At 36.7% G+C, this 24,245-nt stretch overlaps 3 protein-coding genes across 15 annotated transcripts; 1 reads left to right on the forward strand and 2 right to left on the reverse strand.

Moving 5' to 3' along the window:
- Positions 1-1,250: 1,250 nt before the first annotated feature.
- Positions 1,251-2,945, reverse strand: LOC147868513 (uncharacterized). The gene is made up of 2 exons (XM_087320140.1): positions 1,564-2,945; positions 1,251-1,447 (listed from the first exon to the last, which is right to left on the reverse strand). The coding sequence occupies exon 1, from the start codon at positions 2,822-2,824 to the stop codon at positions 2,084-2,086; it is 741 nt and encodes a 246-aa protein (XP_087176266.1). The 5' UTR covers positions 2,825-2,945; the 3' UTR covers positions 1,251-1,447; positions 1,564-2,083.
- Positions 2,946-4,466: 1,521 nt separating this feature from the next.
- Positions 4,467-14,647, reverse strand: LOC147868514 (transcription factor TGA2.2-like). Of its 6 annotated transcripts, none has more exons than XM_087320089.1 (12): positions 14,516-14,645; positions 14,185-14,242; positions 11,119-11,222; positions 10,960-11,030; positions 10,689-10,892; positions 10,510-10,593; positions 7,871-7,930; positions 7,701-7,781; positions 7,588-7,618; positions 6,734-7,005; positions 5,563-5,805; positions 4,467-4,800 (listed from the first exon to the last, which is right to left on the reverse strand). In XM_087320089.1, exons 2-12 carry the CDS (start codon positions 14,199-14,201, stop codon positions 4,654-4,656), a joined length of 1,314 nt encoding a protein of 437 aa, XP_087176215.1. In that variant the 5' UTR covers positions 14,202-14,242; positions 14,516-14,645; the 3' UTR covers positions 4,467-4,653. The 6 variants fall into 6 exon arrangements, with proteins under 6 accessions (XP_087176215.1, XP_087176223.1, XP_087176230.1 ...); XM_087320097.1 differs by lacking the exon at positions 14,516-14,645 and adding an exon at positions 14,347-14,404; XM_087320128.1 differs by lacking the exons at positions 4,467-4,800; positions 5,563-5,805 and adding an exon at positions 5,826-6,110 and having other exon boundaries at positions 6,716-7,005; positions 14,516-14,647.
- A 2,020-nt stretch (positions 14,648-16,667) lies between these two features.
- LOC147868515 (dual specificity protein phosphatase 1-like) lies at positions 16,668-21,984 on the forward strand. 8 transcript variants are annotated; one of them, XM_087320167.1, is made up of 6 exons: positions 16,738-16,845; positions 19,189-19,360; positions 19,756-19,891; positions 20,192-20,312; positions 21,154-21,299; positions 21,569-21,984. In XM_087320167.1, exons 2-6 carry the CDS (start codon positions 19,256-19,258, stop codon positions 21,595-21,597), a joined length of 537 nt encoding a protein of 178 aa, XP_087176293.1. In that variant the 5' UTR covers positions 16,738-16,845; positions 19,189-19,255; the 3' UTR covers positions 21,598-21,984. The 8 variants fall into 8 exon arrangements, with proteins under 8 accessions (XP_087176317.1, XP_087176293.1, XP_087176301.1 ...); XM_087320152.1 differs by having other exon boundaries at positions 16,788-16,836; positions 19,164-19,360; XM_087320175.1 differs by lacking the exon at positions 21,569-21,984 and having other exon boundaries at positions 16,777-16,836; positions 19,164-19,360; positions 20,874-21,293.
- The last annotated feature ends 2,261 nt before the right edge of the window (positions 21,985-24,245 follow it).

Consider the following 24,245-nt stretch of genomic DNA (forward strand, 5'->3'; position numbering starts at 1 on the left):
TTATATTGCTTTCCCTTCCATTAATCCTTATTATTTACGTTAGGACAAGGTCAAACCTTTACATGCATAACCTCAACTTTGCATCGAGCATGGTTGGTATGAACATAAGAAGCATTGAGATTTGTCATGTTTATTTGCATTAACTTGTTTAGTTAAGCAAAATACATAAGTCTTGGATTGTCTCTTTGTTTTCTTTAATGACACGTGATGGTAAAAGAGGTTAAGTGAGAGGTTTGTCTTAGTTAGCTACGCCTTACCTTGTCTTGCCAATAATAGGGTGTAGACACACTTGTGCCCCTTTCGCAATGACGCAACTAGGAAATACATGTATTATGGTCAAGAAGGAACACTTGAGTCACTTCACATTTACATTTCATTTAACAAAAGGTATACATCATTGGACGGTTGTGTTAGTAGCATCCCGTGACAATCGTGAGAAAGTTACTTAAAAGTGCAGGAATCTAGGGCGGTTGTCTCGCTTGTGTCTCACTGAATAGTGCAACTCCAACTCAAAGCACACTATTGTTTGTCATGTTGTTAATCATCATCCAATGGAAAATTCAAGCTATACAAGGGGTTGTGTCCAAACAATATCTACAAAAGCTCCTCTCTCTCTCTCTCTCTCTCTCATACATTCACTTTTTGGCGTACCATTATAATAGTGGTGATGTGAAAACCCACAAAGAATATTTACAGCATAATTATTATATTAGAAACATGCCCACCAATCTCATGAGAGAGATGGAAAAGATAAAGAAAAGCAAATCATTGAAATAGAGGATCCTTAGGAAGCAATCAATTCTTCTACACCCCTTTTGACTTCTTGTTTCCACTAAACACAATGATTTTTTGTATACACCCCATGAAAAGCAATCCAACCATGTCTAGAAACTTATTTGGCTGGGTTGATTCTGGAGGAACAAACTAGGAGCTGAAAATGTATGCTGTTCTGCCTATACTTGTCTTCACTTGGTCTTATATCTTCTTCACCAAACAAATTGCATGTAGCAAAATGACGGCACTATTTTGGAATAACACTTCAAATGCAAATAATGTCAGAAGCATCACTCTATCCGAATGCAAAGACAAGTTCGGATAGATAAGGTGTCGGAATGTTAACGAATTATAGATCACATTCTATCCTTTGAACTAACCTCCAATAAAAATTCAAAATTCTAACTAGGATTACAACCTTGAACAACTGCAGAATGCAAAGCATTATCTACAATTAAAAAATGAACAAAAAAATATCAACAATTAGGGAAGGCCACTCTTCATTTCTGTCAATTTCGGTCAAGAAAATTACACAAATGTAGACTGGCAACAAGTTCCAATCATTATGGCAAAAATGCCAAAAATTACTGGTTCTTTAGATGGAAACAATCCAATTCACAGTGCATCTATGCTGAGTGTTCTTGTAACCTAGACCAGGAGCAAAGTAAAGAGCCTGCATGCAAGCATAGCTCGTTTAGAAACAAGCACATTCTTGTGCAGTTACAGTCAACCCCACAGTATTTTGTATGTCTCTTAGAATGATATGCTGCAGTATAACTTTCTTCTTGCCTATTTATTTATGGAGGCGAAGAGGTAGGTCGAATAATTCAGCTTGTTATCCCACCATACCTCTGATCTGAGTCATGCTACAAAGTGTTAATTCAAAATGGCTATGGCGGTTCTTCCTTTCAGCCCAAATATTTATTCATGAATTATAATATGACTGACAATCTTTATTGTGAACAATCAAAAGAATCAAATGCACAATATATATTCCATGATGCATTGTTCCAGAAGTCTTGCCACCAAAGGCCATATTCAGGGTTCAGGACCTGGTCATGCTTTTGGTTTGGGTTAGGGATTGGGGGGGCCTACACTTAACCATTTAGTTTAAGGGTTTAGATAGCCCTATACTATGCCCTTCAGGGTTATGGTTTAGGGGGCCTATACTAAACCCTTTGAAGTTAGAATATAGGGAGCCTATAGTAAACTGTTTAGGGTTAGGTTTGAGGTAGCCTATACATCTTAGGATTAGTACAATGTCAGGGTTTATTGAGTGTATCAAAACCTTTAGGGTCAGCATTTTGGATTAGGAGCCATGGAAGGAGGAGAACCATTGGATGAGCTCATCAACGAGCTCATGCTCTCGCCTCTGATACCGCATTGAAAGATCTTCCGAGACAAGTGAGGATCGGCAAAGCGGGCATGTGGATTGCTGCTGATCCAACCACTTTGCCATGCAAGACTGGTGAAAGATATGATCACACCGTGGCAATATGTAAATGGGATCACCACGGATGAAATCTGATAGGCAAATCGCACACTGTGTTTCTCTATGAGGGTTTGTTAACACATCCCGATTTGAGTTCGTTTCCTTAGTGGAACAGGATCCATCATTAAGGTTTCCTTCGATATCATGGTTGGGCTCAAGTTTTCCTTCATCACCCTGATAAAAGATAGGATTTTCCACCTCATTTGGATTATGGTTTCCCTCCTCATCATCGTCAGATGAGAAGCTTCCATAGCTTGAGCAGAGGAGAGATGAACGGATCTCATCCCAGAGCGAAGGAGAAAGCTGAGGAGAACCAGACGCGCCTGAATGGAATTCACCCGAAATTGAGAGGTGGACGGTGTCTGAATTCGCCATATCTGCAGAAGAATCAGAAGATGATGGGTTGGCCATGTTCTCTTCAGGAACAGAGCCTACGAATAACTTCATGGACCATCGCCATAGATCCTTGAAAAGCGATATGGATATGGAAAGATCGGTGTGTATGAGTAGAAGAAGAAACAGACAAATAGAAGGGTTGGACAGGCCAGAGAAACCCATCTCTCGCTCTATCTTTTCTTTCTTTCTTTCTCCGAGCTACGTCATAAATCAATCCATCGCTTCTTCTTCTTCTTCTTCTTCTTCTTCTTCTTCTGCTTCTGATTCTGCTTCTGCTTCCTCTTCGTCTCTGATTTCCCTGATTTCTTCTTGGTTCCTTTTTAACCTGAGTTTTCCCTTTATTTCACCGATGCCCCTCAGCTGGAAATGTAAATATTTGAAGAAATGCCCCCACTTCTTGGTGAGCTCTTGACATGGCCAATCCATCTATCCCTTGCTCTCTGCATCTCAATTTATATGTACATATTATATACATTAGCTCAACTCATTCCTCCCTTGTTGCCCCATCATTCCTAAAATGCCACGCCTGGTTACCGAAATCTGACATAATTTCAAGAGTTTTTTTGTAACCTAGTTTTCACGGACTAGATTCTCGTATTGAAGAGAACTATCAGAGTTTTTTTCCGCTTTGGCGACCACACTTTTTATATCGAAGGTGTTATACTAGGTCAAAAGTATATACCATAGGATGCTCCATGCTCCTTTCCAATTAATAGCAAACATTGTCAATAAATCCACAATAAGCAATTTTGAACTTCAGCATTAGAATAGCCACTTCGTCTCTCATCAATGTGAAAGATACCTCTACTTACATTTAGCCTTGAGTTGAAAACATGGTCCTATGACTTTTTTGTTTAGCTAGTAATAGAATAGTGGCAAAATCATGATCAAAAGTGTTTCTTTGAGTGAGTTTATTGTATCATTATTGAGACTTATGGTTTCCATGACCATGTGAGTATTCTTACAATGCATGGAATCCATAGCCCAACCAATGTGTCTCCAAGACTTTGACTAATCACCACCATATCTTGTGGATTCCATGTAAAGTCTAGTTTCTTAAAGAGAATGTGTGTATGAATGTGCACCTATTATGTGTGTCAATGTCGCTTACAACATATTAAACCCACATTTGGTACATCATGCAAAAACAATCAATTGGTGAGTTCATTTCATTTTTAAATCCATGTATAGTGAAAACCTTGAATCAACACTTGAGTAAGCCCTTCCCTAGGTTTTCTTATGAACATTATGATAAAAAGGCTCAATAACATACGACCGAAATATACTAGTCTACCCATTGAGTGAAAGCGACATTTGCAGAATTTCATCCATAGAAACATGTATTGTCAATTCAATACATTGTCAAATACATCGATTGCTAGTTACAAATACCACTCCAATTTATGACCTATTAAGCATGATGACCACTTTTCACAATATTCAATATGTTCTCCATGGCCAAGTAAACTTCAATTGATAAATTGCCGAACATATATATGATAACCTCTCGACTTGCATTGAGTATATTTGAGGGGATATGTAACACAGAATAATAGCCCTTACTTATATAGTAGTCGCAAGTTAAGCACCATATTGGAAAGTTGAAGAAGATCAAAAGCTTCTTAAAATGTCCCCTTTCTTTCATGATCACGGTAATCACTAGCACGAGGTTTTGCTTGGCATGCCAAATGATGTCAAAGGTTGAATTTTTTATTTGTGCCTATTCCAACTCATTGATTTTTTTTTCCAAGAATTGTTTAATTTGATTCACTTAAATTATTGTCCAATGGAGAATGCAACAATGTGACGAAAATCAATTGTAATTGTAAATGTTTAAATAAGCAATACAGATTTCAACATACAACCTAATATTATTTTTCCTTGAGCGACTAAGGCATTGAGAATTTATTTTTACTTTTACACCTGCATGTCGCAACCTGTTTTTTTATCGTATAATCTAGGATCCTATGTTACAGTTAAATCGAGATTTTTCAATCACGTGGACGAGCTATCCAAAGAGAGCTTAAAGCACGGAGCCGAGAGAAGTAATCTCCCATAGCAAGCAAACCTCGCGCTGCTTGCCGTGTTGTGAGAATGCGGTGCATCTGCTGTAGAGTTTGCTGTCGAAGATTGTCCGCCTATGTATACATATACATAACACAAAGGATATCCATGCATAAAACTAGTTTTACCTTTAAAAGAGCATATTCTATCAAATGGTGTTCATGAATGTATGTACATAGAACTAGCATGAAAATATTTGGACCAAGGGTGTTCAGATTAGTGACCAGAAGTTAATGGGTGTTTACTGCAATTTTACTTAGAATTTGAACCCTGGTTCATTGGGCAAATAGACCATTAACTTCCGCAGGAGACTAATACCATCAATAGGACGAGGCTAAGCCCATGGTGAGGATCTAATTTTTATGAATTTGATGCTACAGTGTAAAGTACCAGAGAGACAGCGCGAAATGAAATGAAATGTGACATTACTGTCTTCAAAAGGCCAATGTAACATATGCAATAGAAAGTTACATCACGTGAATCTTAGAGAGAGAATCCACCTACAGTCTTGACTACTATTAGGGGTTCATCTTTATAAGCAGTTATTTTGGGTTTTGTTTTCTAATTTGATTAATGTTCATGTGACCTCGTGCTTTGTACTTGGCAATTAAGTAGTGTGATCATTTAGCCTTTTGCTTTGAAATTGATTTTCTTTTCCGGTTGTAACTCATTAAAATCATAGTTATTTGTAAACTTCCATAACTTTTGTATTTTATGCATAATGATATTATGATACAAATACCCGTTATGTGAAAAAGTAACGAGGAAAGAGGGTCAAAATAGCCTAATGATATTTGCATATATAGGGTAAGAGATGAGAGAAATTTGGTACTAACCTGTCTGACAAAATTCTCAAGAGTCCCAAGTTTGCCCATAGCCATGGCCATCTGTCCCATATAGCTTGCAACATTTGATGAAGATCCCAGTGACCCTGGCGCTGCCAGAGTGTCTGCTAAATTCTGCTGTAGTGCCTCCATTCCTTGAGATAAAGCTTCCTCTGCTTGTTGAGATGACTGCTGGAGATTACATACCGCTAATAACTGCTGCTCTGTGAGTGGTTCTAATTGGGGAATCAAGATCTACTTTCCATTTTAGGCAAAAGAAACATAAACACCATATTAGAATATGATTATACATTTATTCAGCCATTACGGTCTCGTAGTCAGTCTTCTATTGACTTCTTTTTTCTTTATGCAGCTGAAAATGCCACCAGAGCAAAAAAAAGGTATATATTAGACCACATGCATTCAATCAGCCATTACATCCTTGTTGTCAGTCTTCTATGATTTTGTTTTTCTTTATGCAACGAGAAATGTCACATGAGGAATAATGGAATATAGAATACAACATGCATTTACTCAGCCATCACAGCCTTTCATACAAACTTCATACCAAAAGGACAAGGTTTTCTAAGTCATGTATTTAGGATTTACGGTTTAACAAAGAGACTTTAGGTGTTCAGGTCTTAGCAAACATGTCCTCCAGTAGAGTTTACAATATGACAGAAAAATATTTGAAAAATGCATTGCAAATTGCCTTTGGCTGCCTCAAATGGTAATCGGGGGGCATCATGAGATTTCTATACATATATAGCAACAAAGGAAAAAAGTTCTTCTTTACTTCAACCTGCAGATTATTACAATTTTGTCGTCAGTTGTTACACACAGATAAATCTACCTGATTCTTGAGATATAGAGGGAAAGAAAGAGAGTTTTAAGTGATTTACAAGTGACACATGTTCCACTGAATTTTGAGTTTTGCGTTTTCAAAGAAATATGTTAATATTTAGTTGAGTCTCAGTTTACATCTCAAAGCAATCACATCATCAAAGATAGGCCTTTATACATAAATCAAATTATATATAGCCCAGAAGTTTTCATATACATACCAGCTTACTAAGACAATAACAAACCTATATAAACGTTTGTTCTAAAAGACATTTTTAGTACACAGACTAAACTTAAAACTTCTTTAAACATAAACACAAACAGTTGAAAGAGTATTTACCTTCAGAAGTTCTGAAGGCCGAAAGCCACCCATCCACATGAAGCAACGCTCTGCTGGTGTTTTCCACATACCAGAAACAATGTGAAAAACATCAGCCTTCACAGCAATCCCTTTCAACCGGAAAAGCTCATCGTAATGAGAAACCCCACTCTCAACAATCAAGCGTAGATCATTATCAGTGACATGTGCACTCAAAGCAGACCGTAGCTCAGACACATGTCGATTCTGCTCCTCAACCCATCGTGCATAATCCATATCAAATGCCGCAACACCTAAAATATATAGAGAGCACAAGCCATTACATTTGCTGTTATTTAAAGGATATATATATATATAAAGGAAAATTACATAGACATTTTGCGTATAAACTATATATATATTTAAGGAAATTTGTCTAAATATACTTATAAGTGACATATAACTAAAGAGATAGTTATGCTTGTGTATTTTGAAACATTTTATTACATTAGCTGTGCATTAAAATTAAGACTTCTCATAATTAGGAATAGAGAAACTTGACTTACTCAGGATCCTTTGAATCAGAAAGCAAGTCTGCACTAATTAGGAAAGCCAGACGTGCCTTCAATTATTTATTGATCTTAACTAGAAGGCAGCTTCAATAAGATGCTAGATTAATCGAGAGTGGTATACAGATTAGACAAATAACCAATCTTTACTGTGATTATTAGGATAGTTAAGTAAGGTATACTCTCCATAATCTTAATCTTAATGATTTGGGCGTTATTAAGAGTTCACCCTGACAAAGTATATATAGAAAATTTTGCAAATAGGCAATCGTATGTGTTTAAAAATTGAAACATATATGCATAACTTTTTCTCCTCTCTATATATACCTGGATGATTATGATCACCAGAAGAACCCCCCTGCACTCAAAGAAGTGACAGGATGAGAATGATCTTTTGTATATTTAGATCATATTTCTTGGTGAAGTGATAGTGCTTTTACCTGCTGCTGCCTCAGTTGTTCAAGCTCCTGTTCGAGTTGATTAAGCTTCACTCGGCTAGACTCAAGCTGTTGAACATATGCCTGCATGAGATAAATAGGCTTCATAAATATAATGTATAATATTAATTGAGATGGAATGGAGAAATACATAAAGTAGGGATTTTTCTAACCTTCTTCCTTAAACGGCTTTTGCGAGCTGCTTCACGATTTTGTGCCAAACGACGGAGGACCTAAAAGAAATCCGTAGTACACATAATGGGTGCATAAATTGATCTTGCATTTAAAATAATGCATACATTTCAAAACCAACTATTATTTCTGGAAAATGAACAATCAGAAGAACTGTATCGAACTTTCACCCCAAAGAGATGCAGATGAATAACTATAAGCTTTATGGGATCAACTTGTAGCATTCACTAATGACTATTAAGCTAAGGTAAAGAATACATAATTGGGACTCTTCAAAGAAGAAACAATACAATTTTGTGAAAAGAAACCTAAAAACATGTACATTGATTCCATAGATTACAAGATGGAACACTTCTATGAGGTTTATATAGACCCTCATAGAAAGTATTGCAATGAAAATAATGTGATGGGTTATTCTGAGCCGGAGAGGTACAATCATCAGACCCATTACATCAGTCATTTTAGATTGGCGGAGTTCATGAGACACAGGCCATAGAACTATAAAAAGCTACAAATTTGTGAAAAGCAACCTAAAACACTGGTTCTGTATAATACATAAGGGTGAGGTAATAAAACCTTAATGTGCATTCAGATTATGAAAAGAAAGTAAATAAAAACTGTGAAGATCAACAAAAAAATATGCACTTAGGTTCCAACAGTTATACAAGCACCCTAACTCTATAGTATATATGATGAAGAAAAATAGATATATCAAAACCCACCTTTAGATGGTGCTTAGACCAGCTGTAATGAGCATTTTGTAGATTATGTAACCGAAAAAATCTGAAAACCCCTCATTTTTTTCTTTATTTCTCCCAAATGTCCTTCATCAACCTCCCTCTTGAGCAATTAATTGTGCAAATTTGAGAGATTTTACTGTCAACTTGTCCCCTTCTCACTTTAAGAGGTTAACCAAGGGTAGCTAGGAAAATATGAAAACTGGGGGCATCATAAATAAAGAAGAAATCAGGGGTATTTTGGAGTATTACCCATTATATATTTATGATGCCCCCAGTTTTCATATTTTCCCAGCTACCCTTGGTTAACCTCTTAAAGTGAGAAGGGGACAAGTATACATAGGATGTATGTATCCTGAGCCCATCGAATGCAACATTTCAAAATTGGCCAAATGATCTGACAAACAGAAAACCACCAGTATTCGGTGGATGTTCAAGTGAAAGTTCAAGGCCGATGGCTCTCTTGAGAAACACAAAGCCAATCTGGTTGCAGAAGTCTACTCTAAGCAGCCCAGAGTAAATTCTGAGGAAACCTGATTATTCATGGCTAAATTAAGCACACTCCAGAGAGTCCTTCCTATTTCAAGCCGTCATAGTAGCCTCTTTTTAACCATCATGGTTAAAGGGAGCTTTAGCCATGCCCATCCAGCTTGCCACCAGAAGCTAGATACTTTTCTTTTTCGCATTGGCATGCACTGAACTAAGGCCGAGTCTAATTGCTATGCTCAACAGCATTTGTTCCTAATAACTATTATTGCATGTAGATGTTCTCATTTTGACAGGTTCGTGGATAAAAAAGATTCAGCATGTCATGTGATCCTTAAAGCCCATTTTTTAAATGACCGATCTCAGATTTTTGCACTATTTTCCCATCTTGAACATCTTGCGACACCACAAGACATTATCTTCTATCAACAAAAGTACCCATTAAAAATTCTTAAATTGTTTTGTATGACTAACTGTCATACAATCTCCACTCCTGATCCCAGGGACACTAGCACCAAACATGGTCTGTCCATACCAGTCAACTAGATCTCTATTGCTGCCAAATGGGGGGCCTAGTCAAGCTGACATAGCCATCTCTATTTCTCAAACACACTCTCTATGTCTGAGAACAATATTATTGGGCAGCTTTGTCTCGCATATTGTCTCTCTTCTGATCATTCTACCACCATCTTCAGCAGGACTGTACAATGGACAATCTTGTAGGCCCACCATCAACTTCTTATAAATCCTCCCCTATCTTCTTCCATAAATCTTAACATATCTTTTCAGCCACATCAGGAAAACCCTTATAGGCAATTGCATAAATATGTTGGTTCTGTCTTTTTAAATAGAACCACATCCTTCCCCCACCAATCAGGCCTACGTCTCCTCTAGGATCTGTGAACTCTTTTCTCTTTCAGCCCTTTGCATTCGAGAACTATCTCTGCAGTTGTATCTGTCTTGCACTCTCAATAGGAGTTTCCAGCTTGTCTATATTTTGTCTTCTCTGATCATTTTACTTTGTGCCCGTCTTAACTTCTTATTAACTGAATATTTGAAGAAGGTGGCCTTCCTGTCCTCTGAAGAAGAAACTCACTTTCAGATACACATAATACAGATCAGTATAGAGTATATATTTTTCTTCAAGACACACTATCTTTACAGGTCATACGAGTCTACAGATGGAGTTTCAGTATAGAGCCTATAAACACTGCATGTCACAAACATTTAAACTTCCACACTACTCCTTGCCATGTCTCGACTCTCATAAAGGCCCTAAAACATGAGATCTAGAGATGTCAAGCGAGAGACGCAGGTGAGGTATTATGGGAATCTCGTAAAGAAGAGGCTTAAGGTGGTAATTTTCCATATATGAAATCACAAAATATGACACATACCTTGGAATCTGTAACCTTTCCACCACGATCATGATCTGAAGACCCAGACATTACTATTAAATCACGACTACTCCCATTCTCCATCTATCATGCAAAAAGGAAACGTTTTTTCAAGGGACAAGACAATCCATATACATTGCACACCCTCAATGAACACCATGTAAAATGTTTTGGCTTACCATATTATCATCTTTACCATCCTCTTCTTCAATACTTGTAGAGGTGTCTGCTCTTGGACTATGATCAGCCCACCTTTGCGACTGTAGACCTGATGTCGATTCAAAGCCCATCTGGATCTTATGATTGGGTGGGGTATTCTCTGCAGATTTTGACTCACCACTCGCTTCAGAAAGAGATGTCACTTGAGAGGCTAGGTGATAATCCTGATCAAATCATGTAAATAAAAATCACATGGTCAGATTAGAAGTTCCAAGATTACAAGAAAGTTACCTCTTGCCTGGGCCGAAGGGGAATAGCATATAATATGTTAGAGGACCCAGTATAATTGCGTTGAAACAAGCCTAAACAACATTGAATTATGTCAATATGGGAGAAAATCTAGCATCTTAAAAAGCAATGAGGTCAACTAACATTCACACATATTCTCACCTTTGTCAATGTATCCTACCCCGTCGATCAAACTTTTAGCAACCTCTGAATTGGCCTTACCAAGACCCAAATTATCTTCTGAACTTTTGCCTTCCAAGTTGTCCCTACAAATTGCTCTCATTATTTCACACACTCAAACACAATACATTCACAGCCATGATTCACATGTAATGGACAAGCACATGACATGATTTGACATAACCATGCAATATACAAGAAGAACCCAGAAAATACCCACAAATAAAACCTGAATCAAACATACATGGGTACATACTGCTTCCACTGAGCACATTTTTCCAAACTAGTTTGGGTTTTACTCACACTACAACACCGTCTAGGATGGGAACACATGGAGGATGTCAGACTAACTATACGAGCTGAAACAACAACTTTAAAATTGTACAAGTTGGTTAAGGGGTAAAGATTAAATCAGCTTTTCTTGAGTCCACAGTCAAAGATGAGGCAAAGACTAAGGAAAGCAAGGTAACAATGCATACTCAAAACAGGAAAGCAAGGCAGCCAAAGCAGAACTGGCCGCAAGGATCCTTCTTCATAGCACAATGAAGAGATGGCCACTATGGTATGGGCCAACTACAGAAATGAAAAAATAAATGTTGAATAGTCAAATCAAAAGGAGGCCATGTAGGTTGATAAGGTCACAAGGCCAATCAGACATAAGAATGGTTTCCAAACGACAGAAGAAGAGGAGGTCAGCAACAGCCACAAAGCACCAGGACACGATCTAGGGAGCACACCAAAAAGAAACATTCAAGCTGGTGACAGGGCAATGTAGCGCATCATAGAGAAGACCAAGGCCTACAAGAGAATCAACTCCAAGTTTCATCATAAAAAGACAAAAGTTCCACCACACTCTGTTAAGGACTTCTCACAACCATGCCTAAATCTTCCTCATTTTATTATTTTGACATCTTCCCAACCAAACGTGGTCATCTACCAATTGATGATAGATATCGCTAATTTGAAACTGGGACGATGGTTTATTATCCCAGATTGTAAAAGCTGAATCCTCTGACCATATCTAAATAGGTATACAACAATGCTACTAAAAGTTGTGTATAGAATGATATCAACTTTCTCTTGCAGGAAAGGATTGCATCCTGGATTATAGGCAAGCCCTAAAAAGGTCATAAGATTCAAATGAGTCTTATTAGATACTCCTCCAAGCAAGCTCTAAAAAGTCGTAACATTGAAATGAATCTATACCTTACCGCCTACATCCCTCCAAGAAGTCACAACATTGCCAAAACCTCTATTTGCAAGGAGTTAATCTGTGTTCAGTTAATCATAGGATGCCATGTGATAAGTGTTCGCCGTCAGTTGGGAGACATGCAATTCTGGTTAATTTGGACATGTAAAGCTGTGAATGTTATTCATATAAATAAAGGACATGAAGAGAAGGCTATGAGATACAGCATGGATGATGACCTCGCTCAAAGAAGTTGGCTCGTTGAGGATGAGCAGGAGGTCTTCCACATTGTGCCAAAGTCCTCAGTGGAATTTTTTGAGTTCTTGTTCTTCCTAGTTGACATCACAAATGGGTTGGCAACTTTTGGATGCATAAGCTGAGGCGTGCCAAGAGCATTGGATACCTGCACTGAGCTTGTTTTCCTGATAGTATATATTGTTTCACATGATACCAGCATCCCCAAACTCATAGGCCAAAGAAAACATATCCCTAACCTCCAGAAGCATAAAATGAGTCATCTGTCGTCTTACCAAATCGTACATTTGTCATGAGCGCATCTATAATTGACCAATTGAGATGGTCATAGAATTTCTTTAAATCTAGCTGGAGGGTTCTCCATATCTATAAATAATATGAGAGCAGATCTATGCAAATCGATCAGTTTCAGACAAAACCCAAAGGAAAAATATCCCAAATGTCCAGAAACATAAAACAAGTCATCTGTACTCTGACCAAAATTCTCATTTATTACAAGTCCAGCTACAAAGGATCAGTCAAGATAGTTATAAAATTTCTTTAAATCCAGCTCTGGGGGTTCTTCGTTGAATTCCACTGACATCTATATATTCATGATATTATGTAAGGTATCTCGATCATTGAATAGGGTGTGCCACAGAAGGAAAATGCTCATGGAGTCTATTTATTGGTTATGATTTTTTGTAAACAATTTGTATAGACTTTAGGAGAAATAGTTTAAATTAGTCCAACTTTCCAAGACTTGAGGCGTTTCACGAGAATGCCACAAATACCAAGCCAGAGTAGTCTTACAACAAACTCATTTGTGAGGCTCTCTCGTATGAGATTCTTTTCAGCACAATACTCCAATAATTATTAATCATACACAGCTTCTATGTTAACCACTGTACTATAATTATTTATCATCAACCTGTTATTACATATTATTGCCTTTGGATTGTGGGGCATAAATTGAAGTCATTGAAATATGTTCAGAGAGGTACTTTATAAACGCTCATTGAGAAAGAATGAATTGTGTTATTGATTTAATCAACGTTACCCTTACAAAAATGAACATCATATAAAATTTTCCTACCAACTCTTCACATTGGAGAGTCAAGGAGTGTATCATGCAAACATATTATGAATATACCATCCAAATGAATGATAAACCCTCTAAACCTACAGTGGACGATCCAATTTTCCAAACCCATTATGGATATCCAAACTTATGATGAATTATATGAGTAACCATGTATATAACAAATCATCCAAACGGATGATTAACCATCTAAACCTAAGGTGGAACATCGAATCATCCAAACCTATTAGAATCAGCCGAACTTATGGTGACTTGTCTAAATCTAGAATATGAATAACCTATTATATGTCACCCAAATCCATCATGACTCATCCAAACCTATTATGAATCGCCCATCATCCAAACCTACTAGGAATTATCAAAACGTACGAACCCATTATGAACCATCCAAACCTACAAAGAATCAACCAAGCCTAAACCTATGATGAATGACAAGACACCGATATGAATTATCCAAACCTGTTGTGAATTTTCATCTGGAAAAGAGTCAAATGAAAAAATGTTTTCCTGATAATAGAATTACCTCAAAAACCTCTGCATCCCTTGGACGGAACCTGGTGGTGCTGGTACATAGATCCTTCCTGTGTTGATCCATAGCATTCTCTCTATCTATATTTCTCTCCCTATCGCTTTCTCTCTATCTCTCTATCTATCCATAAACATACTTACGTACATACATAAATACACAGGCAGGTGTGCGCACACACACGTGTCTGAAGACCATCTTCTGAAACAGAGTATTGGGAGAAGAGCCCAACAGTGAAGATGCATATGTACATGTGTGTGTGTGTGTGTGTGTGTGTGACAGTTTTAAAATAAAAAAGACAAATTTGAACAGAGAGATGAAGAATTACTATTCTAAAAACAGGAGAAGAAGCTCAATTTTGCTGTGGTGCATCGCTACTCAGGGCAAATATCTACATCGTCAGTCATCTCCATTCGTCTTCTTCTTCTTCTTCTTCTTCTTCTGATCCCTGATCTGCTTGCTAATGGGTGAACATTGGGTCTATCCATTTTCCACTATTCCATACAAAAATGAGTCATCATAAAAGGAAAGAAGGAATATAAATTGTTGAAAAAAGGAAAAAGGGGGATATGTATGTATGTATGTATGTATGTATGTATGTAGTGTTTTGGATTCATTGTTTGTTTGTTGGACAATGCCCATTATTATTGAAGCCCACAAATGCTTTGCACTTGGCCGGCCTGCCTGCCGCGAATGACAGAGGTCACGCCCATCACCCCTCCCGAGGGCTCAGTTTTGAGACAGGCGGAAGCGAGGCTCGCCCCGGCAGCTACATCCCGCTCATGGAAATTGGCCCATACCCAAACCCTAACAAACATTTGTTGAGCCTCTCGCTCGTTGCCACGTGTCAACATGGCCACATCATCGCACCTTATAGTCGTGGACTCTTGGTATTTAATGATCATAAACCCTACATGTAGTAAAATATGTGTGTGCGTGCGTGTGCACATGAACTTTTTCCGATTTGAAGTATGCACGTTTTGCACGAAATGAGTTGTATTCGCACAACCAAGATGGATGGAAAAAAAAATTAAGCGTTTGTATTTTGTGTCAAAGTTTCTTAAGTGTGGAATCATCATGAACTCGCATTACTTCATTCAAATCGCAATGGCATGATCGCTTACTAATAAATTTGTCTTCCTAGTGTTTTTTTTGGATAAATGTGCCCACGTTTTTCTCATTGGAAACCTTCTTCTTTTTTGTGCACATGGGCTTCCATTCATATGTATCAATTGTAATGTTAAAGCCATGATTGTTCGAATAAAATCGATTGATTGTTCACTATTTCACAAGGTGGCATTGCCATGGCAAGGGTTGGAATTTGTTTCCATGTCACTCGAGAGGAGGGCAATGACAACTTGAACAACCCTTGATTGAACTTCTTACATACAACCTTACTCTACACACATAGTGCAATCATAAATGGAAGACCATGTAGACAATAGTAGCTTAATGTGACAACATGGGGTTAGATCCATATGCATTCGATTACACTAGTAACCCTCAAACATAAAGATTCCAAAGAAGGACTATTACTAAGAAAAAATACAACATTTTTAATCTTTAATTTCTTGTGTCAATATCCTTTCCATATCCACCATTTGGCTAACCTACATAGGTTAGTTACATGGAAGATTGCAATGAAACCTTTTCAAATGTTTCACACTCACTATATTATTGTTGGCTGGATACTACAACCAATACATACAAATTCTCCATGTCGCTAGAAGTTTTGGGATAACGAGTGCTCAGAGTCATTGCAAACATAAAGAAGCAATCTAAAATTCTTAAAAATAAAGCTAACGTTCTTTCAATATAATAATACCATTCAAGTTCTTCAAATATATCATCGTTGGCTCTCAAATTGACAATTGTAGTCAATAGAACTTGTTAGTATACCTGAGTGTTTGTCAACAAGGTTACACATGGAAGACAACCCCATAACTAGTGTTTTCACACTTGATAGAATATGAACATCAAGAAAAAACCCAAGTTTGGTGTATATTCACGCCTCTTAGGATAAAAAAAATTTACTTGTTGCCATTACAAACTTGGAGTGTCAAATACCTTCATTCCTTATGGGATTTTTTTCCCCAGAATTTCTTGGTAAAAATCAATATTTGTCCCGGAAGTTAAGAAGTATTTGACAAGTTGTGGATCAGTAACAGAACTTTTGCCCTGGTGCCTCTTGATTTCGATGGAAGGTCGAATTCTGACACCTGTGTATGTATTTTTTTCATTAAAACTTAAGGGCACTTGCAAACGGATGCCCCCCTCCCCCCGGACGATCGATCGAAGACCGGATTATTGCTCTTGCCAGTGCCAGACTACCCACTCGGGTGATCCAAAGCCTCGGACCACCCCGCAGATCAGATCGGAGATTGTATTCTTATACTTCAAACCTCTCATTGTAATTTGTAACAGATCAATGGTGGTATGATTTGGGTTCTTTGCTCATTCATGGATGCTCTCTTTTATTTACACCTTACACCTTTGCCCTGTTGGAATGGAAGCCTGCCTCTCAAGGGTAACAGCTGGTGAGTTTTTGAGTTTGGTCGAATTTCTTTGTCAATATCTTTCCTGTATAGATAGACAGACAGATCGATGCTCGCCATAACACTCATCACTGCGGTTCTCTTTTACCTCCCTGTTATCAAGGTATATCCTTACTTTTTTCTTGTTTGTAGAATTCCAAGAATGCCTTGTTTTCCAGAGAATGTTTGCCCCTGGATGGTGCTCCTGGATTTGAATGTATATAGCTCTGCTGTATGTTAGTCTTGAATCGATTGTTCTTTGCATGTATTAAACTATGCATGCATCTCTCTATACATGTATATTCCATGTGTATATATGTATGTACTATGTATAAATCTACACAGACACAAATGTATGCCTCTATATAAGTATGTATGTATCTCTGCACGCCATATACTGCATTTCATTCCGCTTTTAAGATTCTTGTTCCGTCTATTCTAGCAATTTGTAAACATAGCTTGAGGTAACACACTGTAAAAGCTTGAGAATTTAAATAACCTTAAGGCTTCATCATGACGTTCTCTCAAGCATTGATATTGAATGGAATAATGAATTTTGCTGTAGACTTGAGAGTAATAGCTATGATTAGTGATGTTTGTTAGGGATTTTTAGTATGACTGAATGTTTTGTTCTGAATCTTTTTATTTTTGCATGCATCAGTATATTTATGTATCGTATACCACATAAGGTGCATTTTCCCTTTTATATTAGACCCTTGTCAATCTATATTCTAGGATCTGTACAAATAGCTTGAGACAATCTTTTCATTGTCACTAGCAAGAGACCTGCTGACATCAGGGGTTCGAGACTGCAATGAAAAATTCATTCTTGTTAGGATATTAAATGCAATCATGAATTTTGGAACCATCCCTTGACATTGGAAACACACCACGAGTAAACATTCTTCCGACATGAATACAAAATGGACATTTAGGTTTTCATGTGGGCAACCTCTACACACTTCCTATGTCTCAAGACATATAATAGCGGAACATATATATGTTCTTTTCTTTGAATCGTTCTGGTCTTGAGATAGAGAGTGACCCTTTTGGTCTATTGAATTAATTTGTTGTGGGTTTTCACATCACATTGAAACTTCCCACTAGTGATATAATGTAGAGAAGAACTCTGAAACAGCCCATTCAATTCTTCTTTATTCCCCCTTGAATGCCTCTCAGTTTTTCTTATTCTCCATATGTCCTCACTTAATTCGGTGCCGAGTATTTATATGTGCTATTGGGCAATTATATAATCCGTTTATCCCTTTTTGTGCAATTATATGTCAATGCATTTCTTATTTGGGGATTGTACAGAAGCCTTTGGGAAAATATTGAAAACTTATGGGCATTTTTGGAAATAAAGCAAAATTTAATGGTATTTCTGTGTTTTCCCTATAATAGATTACAAAGAAAGGTCTATGTCACTCATTAACTACAATATGACATCTTGCCCACAACTTTGATAAGCAGTTTGGCTATCTGGCCATATGGACCTAAAATATGCTGCCACTAGCGAATATTTTCGCTGGGTTACATGTTGGATTTTATCGTCACTAAGGAATTTGTAACCAATAACCAATTGTATATGGTCAACCATTACTTATTTCCACTCAGTATTGGACATGTAGATTGTCACTTTGGCAAACTTAACCTAAACCCTTTATATTTAGATGGTAGCTGGGGGCATAGCTATGCCCATTTCTTTGAATTCTGTAAAATAGATGTAGTGAGTTTCTGGTAATTTCATTGCCGACATTTTTCTTGGGTTTTCACCTCACATCATTCGCATTGATAAATTGTACTCATTGAGAGGGGCAAAAGTGAGTGCCAATGGCAGTATGACATTATGAGCGTTAAACCCTGAGGTTTGATTGTCCTATACTTATGGGCCAACTCTAGCCTTTGGTTAAATTAATAATACAGCTATGCATAAGCTCATAAAATTCAGGTAAAACTTTGAAATATGCAGGTTTTTCTTTAATTCCATAGATTTTAGTTATCTCCCTAAATACCCTTTGTAACAATGAGAGAAAATGGGGATGAGATGACCATGCAATGGCTCAAATATGCCACATAAAGTTGAGAATTTTTTTTTCTGCATTTATAAGATTTACTTCATTTTACATCATGGAGACCATCATAGGGGTGAAAGAGAAATTGTAGGAACCTCTACCTAGATGAAGTGATAGAGATATTTAACTTTGAAGTTTTTTCTCTCTTCAACAAATTGATGATGAATTTAAGTAACGTGTTAGAATTTTGTGATTCTTCTGGATTTAAACTTTATAGTTTGAATGTAGATCCTTGAATATGTTCGTCCTAAAGGGTTGTGTACTTTCCTCGAGATATCAAAGATCTATGATTAAAGTGTTATCATTTTTTTGCTTAAAACTTGAACGAAAACTAGAAAATTAAGTATGTTTGCAACATCATTTTACCAAGGTATTCAAATACTCCTTTTTTTCAGTTCACATTCAGATTTTAGCAATAAATTGGAGCATGGATGAACTTGTTTGAATACTAATTTTTTCCCCATGGAAACTGGGGCAGAAGATATATATAAAGAAGAATTAAAAATGCGGGAGTTCCTTTTATGCAAGTACATGAAAGATGACAATATACCTTGTGAAATTGAAGAGGTTGGTTTGACCTTTGTTTTTCTGAGGATATAATGGTTACGAGATATTTCTTTTTTGTATGTATACTGGATTTTGAACCAGAAATTTGCACATCATAATTTAACACCTCATCTAACAACAAGCTCCCAATATTGTTTGGCACATTTATTATCTAGATAGTGCCCATCTCCTAGGTGAAAATTGTGAAAACTTGTTATATATTGTTTTAAATATAGCCCTGCCTTTGGCCATACACTTAAAACCAAAAGAAAAATAGTGAAATGCTAAATTTAACATCTACAAATGGCCAAAATGACATATGAGACAGAAAGTGACATATTTCCGTAATCGGAGAGAGAGAGAGAGAGAGAGAGAGAGAGAGAGAGAGAGAGAGAGAGAGAGAGAGAGAGATTCAGGGGCTCTATATCGGATCAATTGGAGCAGCTCGTAACAAACAGGAGTTGTTGAGATTGAATATTACTCACATTCTTTCAGTTGTATGTTCGATCAAACCTCTCTATCCTTCCGATTTTCAATATAAACAAATAGAAGGTCAGTATTTGTTTTTCTTGTATTATCATCTTCTAATGACTTGAGATTAATATCTCATTAGCTAAGAATGTATGTTTTAGTGTCTTGATTTTTTTTGTTTGCTTCCACACATTCATAGAATGAATGCTATTGGAAATTTAAAAACATTATTGTGGAGTGACTAACTTTGTTTATTTCTGATCAGAAAGTAGTTTTCTGGAAACTTGACTAAACTATTGCATGTGAAATGTTAATCAATATAATTCATAATCATTATGAAAGGATCGAGCTAGTTCATTCTTGGGTTGGCCTTTGGAACAGTGTGGGATAGGGCGGCTGTGGACATGGAGGTATATTTTGATGAATGTTTTGCATTTATCAATGAAGCTAAGCAAAGAGAAGGTGCAGTCCTTGTTCACTGTTTCGCAGGCAAATCGAGAAGGTTTATTTTTTGAGAATTTATCACTTTTTTCTTTTCATTACAACATTTGAAAAGAAAGAAAGAAAAACTGAAAGAATATATGTAATGTCTCTATAGTGTCCAAAGTGGCCAATGAAACCCAAATAATGTTTCAAATTATAGTTTTGGTGATATATCATCCAGAACAAAAGAAAGGTCATCGAGTTGACAGTAAAACAAAAATTAAAATGTCATTGGCAATAAAATTAGAGCTGCACTAACTCTGATTACCGGACAAAACTATCAAACAGTTTTGCCTGTGGGCAAAACACCAAAAATACCCCTGACTTTTTAGATATTAACTAGAATACCCCAAAGTTTTCAAAAGTTGCAAGCATTTCGCCAATACAAAACAATTTAATCATCTAGTGAAATTAGAAAACTTATGGTGTTTTGGTATATCTCCAAAATGTTAGGGATACTTTTGCTTAGATGAATCACCATTATCCTAAATAGGAATCGGCAAAGACATTTCCCTCACCCTCACACTTGTCTTCTTCCTAATTTCGTTTTCAAAGCCAATAAGCCATGACTCAAGTGCAGCTCAGGAGAAGCTTGGCTTATGCTGCCTGGCTCAGGCTTGGTTTTGGCACAAGTAACTTAGGGTTGGTCGACTCGACTTGGCTTAAACTTTGCTTTTTTCAGTTGGAGCTAAGCTGCTTGGCATGAGGGCCCTGAGCGGAGCCAAGCCTTTGCCGATTCCTAATTCTAAAGCATTTTAAACTATCCATCTGAAGAAGACTATAAAAATATTACACATTAGAATCATGTCTATGGTTCCCATAACATGATCGTTTCAGATATATGGCTTTACATGATGCAGTGTTACAGTTGTTATTGCTTACTTGATGAAGACCTATGGCATGAGATTTTTGCAAGCATATAATCATGTAAGAAATCGGTGGCCCCAAGCTGAACCAAATCTTGGCTTCGTTTTACAGCTCAGGAAATTTCAAAGGAAACTTGGAGGTGAGTGAGAATCTCATGCTATACATTCCTTTCCATAGTGCTAGTTTTATGAATTTGATTCTTAATGAGACAACATTGGCAATATATACCATTGCTCATTGGTCATTAATGAATTGTGTATGAATCTAACACTCAACTATGAACAAGCTCATCATGTTTTTATATTTGGGTATATGTCCTAACTCTTCATGCTCTACTTAGCTTCTTTGACCTGTATAGGTCATGAAAGTGAGCAAATCTAACAGTCAACTTTCTTCTCTTTGTTTCAGTTATAGAACCTATTAATTCTCTGGACTGACAACGAAATACATGATGTTAAACCATAGAAAGAATGATTTTGAATATGCAAACAAACAAGAAGGGTATGTACTATGAGACATCTTTCAAAATCAATGCATACATACATATATATGTATAATACACATGTTCAACCCAACCATCACCACGATCATAACCACATTAAATGTATTATTGCTGCCATTGAGATTCTACAGTAATAAGCCAAACCATACTGTTTGCAACTTTTGACTAGCTTATCCACCTCAAGATGCTTCAATAATAATAGAAATATGTTGCTTGTAAATTTTGAAGGACAGCCTTATCCATATAATTTTATGAGTCACAATAAACTTTCTTGTATTGTAGAGCGAATCATTTACTAGTTACATGAATGGTTACACGTCCACATTGTGTATATGTGCGGAATGCAGAGAACATATCTGGTTGAATTCAAATCCACAATAATATCATTGATGAAAATATTGAGCGACCATAAGAGATGGTGTTATTGAAAACGTCTTGTTCTGTGTATATTTAGATTATTGTTTGTGGTATTGGTGGCCAACATATGACAATCATGGGTAGAGATTGTGAGTTCTTGGGCAATATCTCATACCACTAGGGTATTCCACAATTTATAACAATATCTTTTAACTACAGAAGTTTTGTGACTAGAATGAGATGGTGAAAATAAACGAAACACTTGTAGATAATCGAGTATTATAAATGTGGATGGAAGCATTATTGTGAGTAAGTCAAAAAGTCATGTGCTATGTACAATCACGCAATAGATTTCCTAGTGAGGGCTGTGACCTTGTGTTAATACTAAAAGTGTTTTTTTCCTACAAATGCCAAAGGTTTTTTCTGAATTTCAAATCCATTGAAAGAATTAGATTGTTAAAATGGCTCAAGCACATCTAGAAGGCTACCAATGTTAGTCTTCCACAACATTTCCTTCCTAGTTGTATAAAACTCTTATACCGCTAATCATGATCAGGTTTCAAAATTATTGATGTATACCAACATTAGATTGTCATGGTCATAAATTCTCTACTTTGATTAAATAGAACTCTACCAAAATGTAGAGAAAATCCTCTTCACAATAGGTTAATGACTATGAAAATGTAATTAATACAAATTTTCAATATTGGATGCATATAAGCATCAAATCATTAAAAAACAAACAAAAAACTAGATTTACTCCTACTTGCAACACTTTTCTTGAGCCTCTTCCCTCATTCATGTGTCAAAGAGATGATATGTATGATTCTCAAATATGCCTAAACACCTTCCAAATGTGAACATTGAATTTCTTCAATGCTTACAACAATATCTTCATGAAAGGTCATGTCACATGCCCCCACGATATAAATTAGTACATGACACCTCCGGAAGAGGAATGCTCGATACATTGAGGATATGTTGTCATCCACCCAAATGTAGTTGTGCATTGTATTTTGCAGAAACAAAATTACACCTCTAAAAACCATTTGTGACCTTATGTCTATAGGTTTATTATTTATACATGCCTCTTTGCTATGTGCACAAGTATTACCCTGAAGATACTTGTGCTTTCTATCTCGTAGAGAGAAAATTTTCCTTTCAAAGACACTTCTGATCAATGTCTCCAAGACATAAGGCTCCTTGATGGGCACAACTTTTTACTTTTTCCAAATGAGGGTATAATCAATTTAGCAAAGAAATGGTCCCTACCTACGAGTGCACATTTATTAAGGCAATTGGCATTATAAACTTGTTTTCTAGAGCAATAGAGCATGAATCCTCTCAAAGAAATTACTTTCTCCCACACACACATAATATTTCAAAGAAAGGTATGCCTCCTTTGAGGGCTACATGTGCTCAATAAGTCAAATTGATGTCAACATCATTCTAAAGTCACTTATGCCCAAAATCTCGATGAGACATGTGCCTCTATTAGATATTTGGGCACAAGACATATGTCTCTTGCTGAAATACAATGAGTGTGACTTTACAAAGCATTAGAGAAATACACGACTTGTTGTTGATTCAATCAACACAATTTTTTGTCAATACATGTGAATTTATGATGCCAAATACATGAAGGGAAGCTAGATAGAAACCTTGCTAGCTCTTATTTATGCTCTAGATAAGTCTATGGGTATGGTTGTCCATTTGTTCATTGTGATAATTTGAACCAACCTTTTCTTGATGTTTCTTCTCTTCTCTCCCTTCTTTCGCGTCTTTGGCATTATAAATTCCCTTCCCTTTTTCAGTAAGGCTTACTCATGGTTGCCACATGTCTCCATGCGCTTATCTCCTTTACCATCCACTAAGTTCCAAGGAAATCACGCTTACACTCAAGACAACTCCCAAAGCATTACCACAATTCACTCAGACCTAGAACTTATATCGTAGTCTTACATGTACTCCAACTCCCAAAGCATTACCACAATTCACTCAAACCTAGAACTTATATTGCAATCTTACATGTACTCCAACTCTCAAAGCATTACTGCAATTCACTCAAACCTAGAACTTATATTGCAAGCCTAAATGTACTCCTACTCCTAATAGATGAGCACATCTTCTGTTGACATATACTTCGTCCTTGAATGCTTAAAACGCAAACTTCAAAACAAACTAGTAGAATTTCACTATCCAAGGTGTTTGCCAAAAGGCTAAAAT

The sequence above is a fragment of the Azolla caroliniana genome, unplaced genomic scaffold (assembly GCF_043228905.1).
Source record: "Azolla caroliniana isolate FFs.n. ecotype wild unplaced genomic scaffold, voAzoCaro1.0.p SCAF_1, whole genome shotgun sequence".
In the NCBI taxonomy this organism is placed as follows: Eukaryota; Viridiplantae; Streptophyta; class Polypodiopsida; order Salviniales; family Salviniaceae; genus Azolla; species Azolla caroliniana.

Bases quoted from the DNA above. Each gene is read 5' to 3' on its own strand.
- LOC147868514 (XM_087320089.1), bottom strand. The intron at 10,594-10,688 runs GTAAGCCAAAAC...TTTGCATGATAG, and splicing joins ATGGTAAAGATGATAATATG to ATGGAGAATGGGAGTAGTCG. The intron at 7,782-7,870 runs GTTAGAAAAATC...TATCTCATGCAG, and splicing joins AAAGCCGTTTAAGGAAGAAG to GCATATGTTCAACAGCTTGA.
- LOC147868513 (XM_087320140.1), bottom strand. From the start codon at position 2,824: ATGGGTTTCTCTGGCCTGTCCAACCCTTCTATTTGTCTGTTTCTTCTT.
- LOC147868515 (XM_087320167.1), top strand. From the start codon at position 19,256: ATGGAAACTGGGGCAGAAGATATATATAAAGAAGAATTAAAAATGCGG. The intron at 19,361-19,755 runs GTTGGTTTGACC...AGAGAGATTCAG, and splicing joins TACCTTGTGAAATTGAAGAG to GGGCTCTATATCGGATCAAT. The intron at 19,892-20,191 runs GTCAGTATTTGT...CCTTTGGAACAG, and splicing joins TCAATATAAACAAATAGAAG to TGTGGGATAGGGCGGCTGTG.